Here is a 12,974-nt window from a genome sequence, read left to right as displayed (position 1 = left end):
TAAAAATATTAATATTGTTATACAGTGTGATTAAAAAATGCTGCTATATTAATGTGCATATCGCATTTCTGGCCGGCCCCGTATCCGATCTAGACTTTACTTAGGGAAGCGCTGACACCGGCACCCTGTGCGAATAGGCTGTTAATACCCCACCAGTGCTGATATATAGCTACATCACACTGTTACGAGTTTAATATTGTGTTTATACAAAAGTTTGATGTCATAATCGTGTATATAAAAAAGAAAATCAAACACAGAGTCTAAAAAGACTTTTGCAAGAATAACTACATCCGCCATTCATTCACATCTGCAGCTGACGTCAGAACAGCAGAAACTGCTACTAATTCACCAACTTCACTTTAGAGCTAGTGTTTGAATGATTCTCTTGCGTAATGTATAAAGTGGTGACAAAACAGCTGATTTTGCTCACATTTTAAAATAATAGGGCTGGACGGCATAAAATGCCATCACAGATTTTCCAGTATTTCTCTTCTGCAATCAGGATATCACAATGACTAACCCTGAAAAAGCCAAAGCAAAGCAAACACTATCAAAACACTACTGTACTACAATATAAATACAGCACTACAACATACAAACAAGAGAGATTGACTTAGAAAGTTACTTACCTGTTTTATAATGATTTGAACAACTGTAGTTTCAAAACAATGATCTTTTCACCTCCTTGGCATCTTATGGGTTCTCAATTGCCATCTTGTGGTAGAACGTCAACCGGTTTTGTGCTGCTCAGTATGACAGGGTGGTGGATGCCAACGCGCCGTATCTCAGAAATTATAAGTTTAAATAAGCACTATCCTGCAATTTAAGCACTAAGTTGCAATTTAAACAACTACATTCTTGACTAAAAAAAAGACTCAAAAGTAGATAATGTTGTCCAACAGCTACAATATGTCAAACTATAGTGAGTTTATTGATCTGCTGTCACTCTGTGGGCAGAGTAATGCAGTAGGGTGACAACAGGCTGTAACAGTGCTGCTGTTGCAGAAGATTGCACATATAAGAGCCAATCAGATTCGAGAACCAGACAGAACTGTTGTATAAATATATATAAACTTTATGTTGTAAAAAATGTAGAGAACACCAATTCTTTTTTATTAAACAAAATATTACAAACAAAAAATGGAAGGTTACAACTGTAAAGTTTGTTAAATAGAGTTTGTTTTAAATAAAGAAATCACCAACACGTTTAATGATTTTTGTAAATTACGCAGTATTAGATGAGCTGTATTATATTGTACAGCTATGCAATATAAAAAACTTTCATTGTGAAAATTACTTTATATTTTACAGTAAAGATATACAATAAAGTAAATGCAAATAAAGCAAGATAAATGGTACTGTAAATGTTATTACAGTAGTTTGTTTTTTGCTGTAATAGATTTACAGTAAGTACTGTGGATTCTTCAGAAATTTGTTAAACTGGGTATAAATGCAAATGTTTTTTTTTTTTTCATCTTGCATAAGAATGAAGTTCAAATGAATCACAATCTTTTGTCACTTTAAAAACGTCTCCGCTGTCAATTTTGGCCAATTTAATACTTTTTTCAGTCTTCAAAAAAGTCTCACTGACCCCAATTATTTGAATAGTTTCTTGCTTGGTATTATTATTCCATGACATCAATTTAATTTTTACTTGGAAGCTTTTTCGTTGCATTTTTAGTGACATTCTGCAGCATTAAGTCCGTGAATCACACTTAACACCACAGCTGAATAGATGTGCTTGTAAAAAAAAAGACCATCAAAACCTTTAAAGGTCGAGAGAATGAAGCTTTATGAAACCTTTCAGCAGCTGAAGATGTGTTGTTTTTCCCACATGCGGCCACTAGAAGGCGGAGCGCTGAAGATCTGTTGGATTATTGACAGCGACTCTGCACTGGATTCTGTTTTTCTGTTCCGCTGGAGAAAATCGAATGTGACAATACAATTTATTTGACTACTCCAGCATGGATATCCACTTCTTTCGTTTATAATTATTATGCAACCTACATACATACGCTGGTAAAATATGTCAAACATGGCAGCAGATGTTAGTGTTTACTCATATGGACCATCTTCGCCTATACCAGTCTTCACACGGGTAGCCTATAGTTACTGTATGCAATTGTCTATAAACAATTAAATATTATTATAAAATTAGATATTAATTGTGTTCCATGAGACATTTACTGTAAATAGCACAGGCCTATCAAACCCTAATTTGTTATAGCTCATTTGGACGAAGGTGATTTTTCTAAATTATTTATTTTTTATTTATTTTATTTAAATTTTTTTTTTGCACCTTCAGATTCTAGATTTTCATATAATCGTTTCTTAAAAATACAAAATATTGTCATATCTTAACGGACCGTTAAGTAAATATTCCTAAATCTAAAATTCAGCTTCAGATTATATAAAATATATATGATTATTAATATTAATAAAAATAATAGTTTTGACTTTTTTTCTTTTGTCATACAATATAATATATATGATACATAATAATAAAAATAAACATTTTGACAGTTTTTTTTCTTTTTTTTCATATTATATAAAATACACAGCAAATTCTGGTCTTTGGAATAAACTCCCTGGGAGTCAAAATCAACTCAATCTGAGTGTACATGCGTGACCATCAAATGTACTCCCATTCAGAGTTAAAATCACTCTGCTTTTGGAGTTGAATTTTAACACATTTTTTTGAGTTAGATTATAACACTTTCTGGAGTTAAAATTGTAATCCTACAGAGAGTACTTTTACATTTGGGTATAATATAAACTCCTTACCAATGTTAAAATGTAACACTTTTTAGAGTTAAAGTGTACTTCAAACAATATATATATATATATATATATATATATATATATATATATATATATATATATATATATATATATATATATATATATATATATATATATATATATATATATATATATATATGAAAATGACTGAACTGATGCAATACTCTTTACTTACTGCTTTTATTCATGCAAATCCACACATTAGATTTAGAATTTCCATCGATGTACACACTTTGAAATTAATTGTCATCAAAGCATTAAATCTAACAGCAAAACATTTACAATTAATATATGTTAGCAGCTAGTGCCAACTAAAACCAATGGCCTAGTAAAATTGCATGAGACAATCAACACATTACATTATATAAAATTAACTTCACAGGAATCAGAAGCAGCAAAAAAATATCTTGTCATACTCCTTAATCACAGTCAACTCTGCTGGCTTTGAAGTTAGAATTTGCTCGATTTTCTGAAACGAAGAAAAAAAAAAGTATTTAGAAAGATAACCAAAATTAATATTTTTTTAACAAAAAAAACTTAATCTAATAACTGTGTTTATACTATTTTTTTACTTTAAAATGCATTCATTTTGTAACGTTATTTTGTAATGTTTACGGTATAATATCTATGTATATGGAAGTTTAAAAAAAACTTACATTTTTTGGACACTGCCCATTAAAGGTTGAATAATTTGAGATCCAGAATCACTGCTGCTCAAACTGCTTGACAAAGACAATGTATCTGTCAGACTTGGGGAGGAGGGCACTTCAACAGCCCCTTGCTGCAGGACAGTCAAATCTGATGAAAAAACAACAACAACACGTGTCAGCAAATGGTTCTGAAATGCACACTTTCACTCTGAGTCATGAGACCAACTTTCAAAATCTATAAAAATGTTCTTAAATATCTACCATCATTAGTGTGGATGACATGTTTCTTTGGTTGTTGCAAGTTCTTGAAATACATCCTCATCCACCTCTATGCCATGGTCATCTGTGACTTTCGATGCTGTATCCTCTGGTATCACAAACTTGTGCTGGACTACAACATAACAACAATGTATAATTTATCAAATAAATTTTAAAATGACTGTTATTATTATTATTATTATTATTATATATTTTTAAAAATACTCTTTGTTACACTAAAACTCACCCGCACTGAAAAAAATCCAAGAAACAATCTTCTTCCAGTTTAATATATTTTTTCTTGCCTCCAAATTGCACTTTTATCAGCATCGTGGCCTGAAATAAAAAAGATAAATGTTATTTAACAACTTATGTTAGTGTGATTGAAAATGTAATATAAATATAGCTAAAAACAGCATACTCTCACGGTCACGACTAAATCATGATACAATCCAAAACATTTCATGAGCAATATTACACATATTAAATCTTACAGACATAAAGCTCTATTGCTGGATAAAAGATAATGACATTACCTCGTTGTGTAAGTTAGCCTATTTGAAATGTGAACAGCAGGTTTCTCCATCTGATCAAGTAGGCCTACCACTTCTTTTTGACAGCAGAACACACATTTTTAGAAACACAGGGGAAGAAAAGATTATTAGCTAGTGTTAGCTTGTTCACATCCACAACATTTTTTTAAAAACTGCACAAAACAGCCACATTGGAAAAGCTAACATGCTATGCTAAGTTAGCCACATGCAGTCACTAGCCTCACAGTACAAAATGAAACAGCTACACCAAAACACACTTCTGCTACAAAACATCCAACATTTAGAAAAAGCTTTTAGAATTGTATAACAATGCACTTTTACCTACCTCACAACGAAGAACATAACTCCAGTTCTCATGTGCTGCTCGGCAGAGTTGTGTAATGGCGGACTTTATCAAAAAATTTAACTCCAGTAAGGAGTTAAAGCACGTTTCTGAACACCAGAGAATGAACTCCAGAATACAACACAGCAAGGGGTATCCCATAACACAAAATTGTGTTAAAGTTTAAAAATAAACTCAAAAAAATTAACTCTTTCACACTTTTTTGCCTAACTCCTAATTTTTCAACTCCAGAAATTTGCTGTGTATAAACGATTAATAATATATAAAAAATGTTTACTGTTTTTGTCATTTTTGTAACATTACATAAAATATATTATTAATAACAAAAATAAAGAATTTGACTGGTTTTGTCATTTTTGCCATATTATATAAAATATATATTATTAATAATACAAATGGACATTTGGGCTGATTTTATCATTTTTAGTCATACTATATAAAATATATTATTAATAATAATAAAATAAACATTTGACTGTTTTTGTCATAATATGCAGTTGAAGTCAGAACTTTTTTCTTTCTTTTTAAAATATTTCTCAAATGATGTTTAACAGAGCATGGAAATTTTCACAGTGTGTCTGATAATGTTTTTTTCTCCTGGAGTAAGTTTTATTTGTTTTATTTCAGCTAGAATAAAAGCAGTTTTACATTTTTTAAAAACCATTTTAAGGTCAAAATTATTAGGCCCTTTTATATATTTTTTCAGATAGTCTATAGAACAAACCATGCTATACAATAACTTGCCTAATTACCCTAACCTGCCTAGTTAACCTAATTAAGCCTTTAAATGTCACTTTAAGCTGTATAGAAGTGTCTTCAAAAACAGTTAGTCAAATGTCATCATTCATTCATTCATTTTCTTTTCAGCTTAGTCCCTTTATTAATCTGGGGTCGCCACAGCGGAATAAACCGCCAACTTATCCAGCACATATTTTACACATCTCTGGGAAACATCCATACACAACTGCCAATTTAGCCTACCCAATTCACCGCATGTCTGTGGACTGTTTGGGAAACCAGAACACAGAGGAAACTCACACGAAGCAGGGAGAACATGCAAACTCCACACAGAAATACCAACTAACCTAGCCGAAGCTCGAACCAGCGACCTTCTTGCTGTGAGGAGACAGCACTACCTACTGCACCACTGTGTCACCCTTTACTGTCATCATGGCAAAGATAAAATAAATCAGTTATTAGAAATGAGTTATTAAAACTATTATGTTTAGAAATGTGCTGAAATAATCTTCTCATCGTTAAACAGAAATAAGGGAAAAAAATAAGCATGGGGGCTGATAATCAAGGGGCTTATAATTCTGACTTCAACTGCATATAAAAATATATAATTAATAATAATAAAAATAAGCATTTTGACTAGTTTTGTTATGTCTGGTCATATTTCACATAAGCTTCAAGCTGACATAGTTTTTTTTTTTAATTCTCACATTTAAAAACACTACATGGATTTAGTAAACACTGTGTTTTGATAAATACTTTAGTAAAATACTTGAATTAAAATATTTAGGTCATTGGTACACTGAAAAAAAATTCATTAGATTAATCCTTTGTACAGGAACTGCTTGCAAACTATTTATGTATATGCTGAAAAAGCAGCTTAAACAATAAGCTGGTTAGCTGGTTTTAGCTGGTCGACCAGCCTAATTTTAGAGGGTTTTTGGCCATTTCCAGCCTGGTCTTAGCTGGTCAGGCTGCTAAATGACCAGCTAAAACCAGCTTGGCCAGCATGATTTAAGATGGACATTGAGCTGGCTTTGCCTGGTCTCATGGCTGGCCAGGCTGGTTTTAGCATGGTCATCTCCCAGCCTGACCAGCTCAGACCAGACTGCAAAAGTCAAAAAAATAAAAAATCAAATAAATCCTAAAACCAGTCGGCCAGCTAAAACCAGCAATAGGAATAAACTTAGCTATATTTAACTTAATTTGTTAGTTTTAAATTCAGCCCATTTAGTAAACAAACATTTAGTAAATCTAAATAATATTTTTCCCCAGTGTAATTCTAAAGTTGTTGTTGAAAAATAACAACTATTGTAAGATGTAATTTATATTTTATGATTTAAAAAGCAAATAACCAATAAAGTAAACAATACCAAGTTGTAACATACAACAGAGTATATTATACTACAACACACCACATTTCTGTATCTAAAGCATACTAACGTATTTATTACAGTTTATGCTGTATTTATTACCAAAGATATTATACAGCCTACTGCTATATAGTTTTGTTTGGTTATTTACATGTGGGTTGAGCTTTGATTGACATGTTACTTTAAAAAAGAAAGACAGAAAAAAAGAGCACAGATTAAGTGCGTGCGTGCACATCTCATGCATTACAACAATGCAGCAGTCCAAATTACCGCAGGTGGATGGATTATAAATGAACTCGCCCATCCCTGAAACGGCACATACAGAAGACATGCTTCAATCAATGCAGGACAGTGGGTGAAATCATGCACTGCAGCAATAACTGGCAACTGTTACGGCTGATGTGAAACAGCTGGTGTCAGCAGCGGAGATGTCTGCGTGTCTCGTGTCAATGCTTGGAGAGCTCAGGGAGGCACCAGTTGCTCCGCCGCCGCTGTTTTAGTGGACCATCCACGTCTCCGTTACTGAGTGATGCGCACACTTTATAACACCTGAAACGATCACGGCGGAGGAATAAACGGTGCGAGTGTTTTAGTTTCTGGTCCGCGTTGCTCTCGGGTGCTGCTCACTATGGTGGAGCTGGAGAAGGAGGTGCTGCCGCTGCCACCGCGGTACCGATTCCGAGACCTGTTGCTCGGGGACTGGCAGACGGACGACAGGTAGAGCAACTTCAACTCCTCAGCTGTTGTTACATGCGTGCTTTAGCAATGCCACGCGCTTCCAGCTTAAAGAAAGTGCGCACTGCATTATATGAGTATTGGGAATATTAGTGCGTATTAGCATTAGTATGCGCGTGAGTGTTGAATTAATAGTAATGCGCTGTTAGAACGTGCATACTAAACATTGAGATTTAGAAAAAGAGAATGTGTGCATATTAGTAATTCTACGATAGTGTCATCATTAGGGAATTAGTGATATTAGTACCTAATTAACAGTTTGAGTATCATTGCATAATAGGCAGTGCACTAAATATACAGTTTCTGTATTTTTGTTGACCTGCCCTCCCTGTGGAATTAATTTACAGTCTCACTTCTTTGACTTCATCAGACATTTTGCATACAGCAAAGGCACTATTAGTATTATTTTCAATGTAAAAAATTACAATGAGTACTAGTGAGAAACAGTATTTCCAGTTTGCTTTAGAAATGGCTATAATGTAAGCACATTAGACCCCATTGGGGTATTAGTAGGCAACTAGATAGGCTGCTTCTATAGGTACTATTATTTAAACGTATTCAATAGTTTTAGTAAAACTATGATAAGTGTTTAAGTATCAGTTTAAATATTATGAGTATACTTAACAATATTATGTCTTAACCATATTGTCCACTAAGCAAAAGAAAGCTTCTGTTTATGTTGACCTGCCCTCGCTGTGTATTTATGCAGTCTAGTCTCACTTGTTTTTGACTTCAACAGCCATTTTACACACAGTTAAATCACTATTATGTTATAACATATTATTATTATTTAAAGGCTTAAAATATACATACACACAAACACACAAGCACACACACACGCACACACACACACACACACACACACACACACGCACACACACACACACACACACACACACACACACATATATATATATATATATATATATATATATATATATATATATATATGTATACACACAGTGTGTTTTCCAGTGTTAGAAGTGGCTACAATGTGAGCACATTAGTTCATATCACTACAGTGTACTACATTAGTGTTATTATAGCTTACTGGGGTATTGGTAGGCAACTTGATGGGCTGCATCTGGTTTTAGTAAAACCTATTTTATAGTATTAGTTTTAGTATTCTTATGATGATCATTTTGGTATCGGATTAAGTATTATGAGTATATTGAACAATATAACATAGTCTAGTTAGCTCTTAAGCAGTGTCCACCATATTGTCAATATTATCAGTTAATAGTAAAAGTGTAAACATTAATACGAGTAATTACAAATAATGCTGTAATATTATGACAGTCTACCTTCTGGTGGCCACAGATGCTATTTAGCTGGGCAGCGCACTAGGTTTTCAGACACAATCTGTACATTTATCTTGCAATGTATTCATACTTTAATTCTTATAAAAACAACTGCTAAATTACAGCCATTTAGCTAAATTCAATGTATTAGCATTATAATAGTAGGGATACTTGTAGGCATTTAATTAAATATATTAAGTACTAGAATTTGTCTTGGACATAGTGATATGTGTGTGTGTGTGTATGAACAACATATAGTATCCTTATTAGTGCAGGGCCATTTGTAACCAACTATTACTGGTTTTAAAAATACTCTATATGCTATTACTATGATCCCTCAAGGGGCACCTATGGTGCAAAATCTACTTTTAAAGCTGTTTGGACAGACATGTGTGTTGGGATAGTGTATAGATCGTCATATTGGGGTGATATAAACAAATCCAGTCTTTTTTTTTTTTTTTTCAATTTAACAACATAAAAAGGTGGACCAATTGGATCGGTTCTGAGATCGACCGCAACTTGACACAGGAGTGCGGTCCCCCCGCCCACCAATATTGATTGACATGTGCGCTGTCACGTTTTAATGCAAGAAAACAGGTCCATTTGCAGCAATGAACAATACAAAGGGGTTTATTGACAGAATAAGGCGCAAGTAGACACAAAGGCGGATAAGGCAACAACACAAGGAAGCCAGTGGTAGTGACAAGATAGTACTAAAATGAACAGCCAGCCAGGAGTAGGAGCAATAGTGGTCAAAACCAGATCTAGATCCTGGAGCAAGCCACGTAAACTCCAGACTGTCAGACCAGGGAGGTCAGGACACAGAATATGACTGTAATATTAATAATTTACAATAAGAAACTAAAACTGAAATAAAATAAAATCTAAATACTAGAAGACAGAAAGACTTTAGCAATCTGATAAAACAAAACTGAAATAAAGACTTCTAGAATCCTAAAGAGAGTAATTAAACACAGCAAACAACTACTAATAATTATCTACTAAGAAGAATGGGACTGACAGAAAAACGGAAAAGTGGCTCTAAGGGTAAAAGTAAAGTAAAGATTAGAACACAAAATTAAGTAAACACTAGAAACAACGAAAGAAAGTAATAGCTAGAAACAAACAATAAATAGACAAGCGAACTAGAACAGGCAAGACCAAAAGCTTAGTACAGATGCAAGGCAAGGATACAAGACAAGCTCACATGGAACGAATCAGCAAAGAAATGAGAACACAGCACATTATATAAAACAAAGCACACGAGAGACAGGTGAACACAATCAGGATAACAAGGTCTAAATAAGAGGGCGGGGTAACTGAAAGCAAGGAGGAAAGACAAGAGCAGCACATGGTCAACACAAATTAAGATTTTGCAATGTAAATAAGCACAGGACAAACAAGCAAACATTAAACACTGACAGGACAGACAAGACTGTCAGGTCTGGACCATGACATGCGCATTACCATATCCTCAGTTTGTTGTTACATGTTTGCCTTTTTTAGGGTGTGAGTCAAAGCGATGTCACCAAAGAAAAACCCTTGCTTTATTTTTAGATGCAAGGCTCATTAGGCTCAACACAAGATCAACATTCATCACATGATCGCTTTCATCTGCGCTATTGTTTGTAACTTTTGGTGAGTTTGCAAACGTGTACTTTTCATTGCGTCTTCCTTGAACTTCAGCCATTTGTATTTTCTGCGATCACAGAAGCTCCCTGTCATCTTAACTAGATGCAGCTGGAAAATGTGAGTGCGTTGCCTTATGCAGGTTGCACACAAGAAGCGCCGCTCGGAGACGCACAGCGTCACGCCATGCAGCACCATGCATTTTAGAATTCCAAACATAGGTTTCTATTAGGGTACACAGAATGGTGCCCTAATAGGTGCTAACAGGGTAAAATAGATGCTCTTTAACTGCTTCTAGTTCTGATTTTAATGTTAGGATGAACTTCGTTATTAGCAGTGGTGTATGAACGTACAAGGTACAAATACTCAAATTACTGTAATTGACTATTGTCTTCTTAGGAATTGTACTGTATGAAGTAGATTTAGAAGTGTCTACTTTCACTTGAGTACATTTTTTTATGCTGTACTTTTCTTTTATCCACTGTTTTCTTTCAACCTGCACTCTCAGAAAAAATGGTACAATGTACAATGGGGTTTTGTGCTCGTGCATGTTGCGCTCAGTTTCACGTTCATTCGGATGTACAAAAGAATATGCGTGAGATTCGGCGTAGGCAGTGTTTCATACATCTGAATTTTTTTCTGTGTACGCACATTTACAGCTTTGTGCGTACGCAATGTTTTAGTATGATTTCCACGCAAGTCGTCGTACATGAAGCCCCAGGGCTCTGCTGTGGGTTGGTGGGCGGGACTCTCGCTCGGTCCCTTAATGTCCACCAGGACTCCCACATTTAGCATTGTTACCGGCTCACACGCCTGGTCAGATGGCTGGTTGAGCTCCTCCTGCTCGGTGGTGTTCCGCTCTGTCAATGATGTCGATGTCAATGGCTCACACACTGGGGGTGGCTCTCCATCTGCGGTGGGTTCTTGCGCACACTCCATGAAGATGGGAGTTGGGCTGGTTACTGGGTCAGGTGTGGCACTGACGTCGAACGATGATCGGTTCCTCACCAGAATACCGGATGACGAATGACTAAACACAGGGACTATAAATACTATGGGGATGATGAGACTGATTATACACAGGGGATGAACACAGGTGACACGGATGAACATAATGACTTGGTGGAAATGGAAACAAAGGAACGCATGGTGAAGGTCACATGTTGAAAACAATCATAATTGGAAGACAGGATGTGACAATACCAAAGAAGTTACAAACCCTTTTCACTGGGGCAGTACCTTTTTTGGTACAGATTTCTACCTTAAAGGGCACCTACGATACCCCTTTTTCCAGATTTAATATAAGTTTTTTTGTGTCTCCAGAATGTGTCTGTAAAGTTTCAACTCAAAACACCAATCAGATTTTTCATTATAACTTTTATAAGATTCTATTTTATAGCTTTAATCAGCAGGTAGTGGTTTCTGTGTACTGTGCCTTTAAGGCTAGTCCTTCACGCCCACCGTTTCCACGTGCCTGTCAGTGTGCCGCGCTCAGCTGCACCAGACAACAGACAAACAATCAGACATGATGAAAGAAGATCTCACGTAACGCTTGTGAGAAATACTACAGTAAGAACTTTACCAATGATAATGTAATGCATTTGTTGTGGAGCTGCAATGATGAGTCACACACAATGTTGTTGCAAAGTTCACGCACACACACAGATACACACACACACAGCGTGGACACGCACACACACAGGCGTTTAGCTTTGCACTCTTTTTGCACGCAAATGTGACAGGACACATGTTACTATCCACTGCTGTATGGACATCTGTTTTGTTAATGTGCAAAATAAACCTGATTTATCGTCCACAAACCGGGATTGAATCGTCTTGCTTTATAATTGTTCTGACATGCGGCTGTGTTGATGAAGTAAAGCTGAAGTAAATTGCTGTAATTCATTACACACATGCACTGTTTTGAAAGATTTTAAACATGTAAAACTCATTCTTGATCACATTTGATGATGATTGATGATCCTAGCAAACTGAACAGACCTTTTATACCTGGTTGCTTTGCGCACGTCCTGACTTCGGAGACATGTTAACATGCAGCTGACTTTTTACCATATGTGCCCTTTAAGACAACGAAACTAATTTGTACCATTGCAGTTTGTATCTTTAAGAACATGATTTGTACCATGGAAAACCAAAATGTAGCTTTGGATTTTAAAACTTGTAGATACAATATTGTACCTACATCAAAGTTACAAATATGATCTATGAAGGTACCACTACAGTAACAAGACACTTTATACCTTAATGTCAAATGTGTTCCTTTAAGAACTATTTAAAGGCATTTTACTATATTCAAAATGTGTCGATTTATTTTCAGTAAATATAAAACATCAAATATATTTTTAATTTTTGTGTAAATGCACCCTTTCCATTTTCCAAAGAAAAAAAAAAATACTTTAACATAAATCTTTAGATCTACTTTTTCCTAAACATTTTACAACACTTTTCACAAGAATGTTACAAAAATATATTCTCCCATGTACAATATAACATAATAATGTACAATTCTCCTATTTTTTCTCAATTTTTACACAATACCATTGTAATCATTTAAAAGTTCATTTAATTTACTT

At 34.7% G+C, this 12,974-nt stretch overlaps 1 protein-coding gene and 1 long non-coding RNA gene across 3 annotated transcripts in view; one reads left to right on the top strand and one right to left on the bottom strand.

Annotated features, from left to right (window-relative positions):
- Nucleotides 1-2,968: 2,968 nt before the first annotated feature.
- On the bottom strand, nt 2,969-4,852 carry LOC101883904 (uncharacterized). Of its 2 annotated transcripts, none has more exons than XR_015481176.1 (6): nt 4,590-4,852; nt 4,247-4,319; nt 3,958-4,046; nt 3,714-3,843; nt 3,459-3,600; nt 2,969-3,271 (listed from the first exon to the last, which is right to left on the bottom strand). It is a non-coding gene; the product is annotated as an uncharacterized LOC101883904 (long non-coding RNA). The 2 variants fall into 2 exon arrangements; XR_015481177.1 differs by having other exon boundaries at nt 4,247-4,316.
- A 2,070-nt stretch (nt 4,853-6,922) lies between these two features.
- kcnt2b (potassium sodium-activated channel subfamily T member 2b) overlaps nt 6,923-12,974 on the top strand; it is a 187,749-nt gene continuing 181,697 nt past the window's right edge. The window contains exon 1 of the mRNA XM_087245086.1: nt 6,923-7,432. Within this exon, the coding sequence (XP_087101212.1) occupies nt 7,344-7,432 (89 nt within the window). The 5' untranslated portion in view covers nt 6,923-7,343. The remainder of the gene's footprint in view (nt 7,433-12,974) is intronic.

This window comes from Danio rerio, chromosome 3, assembly GCF_052040795.2.
Source record: "Danio rerio strain M-AB ecotype USA chromosome 3, GRCz13ab, whole genome shotgun sequence".
Lineage (NCBI taxonomy): Eukaryota > Metazoa > Chordata > Actinopteri > Cypriniformes > Danionidae > Danio > Danio rerio.
Note: the sequence above shows the minus strand (reverse complement) of the source record. Positions and strands in the feature narration are given on the sequence as shown.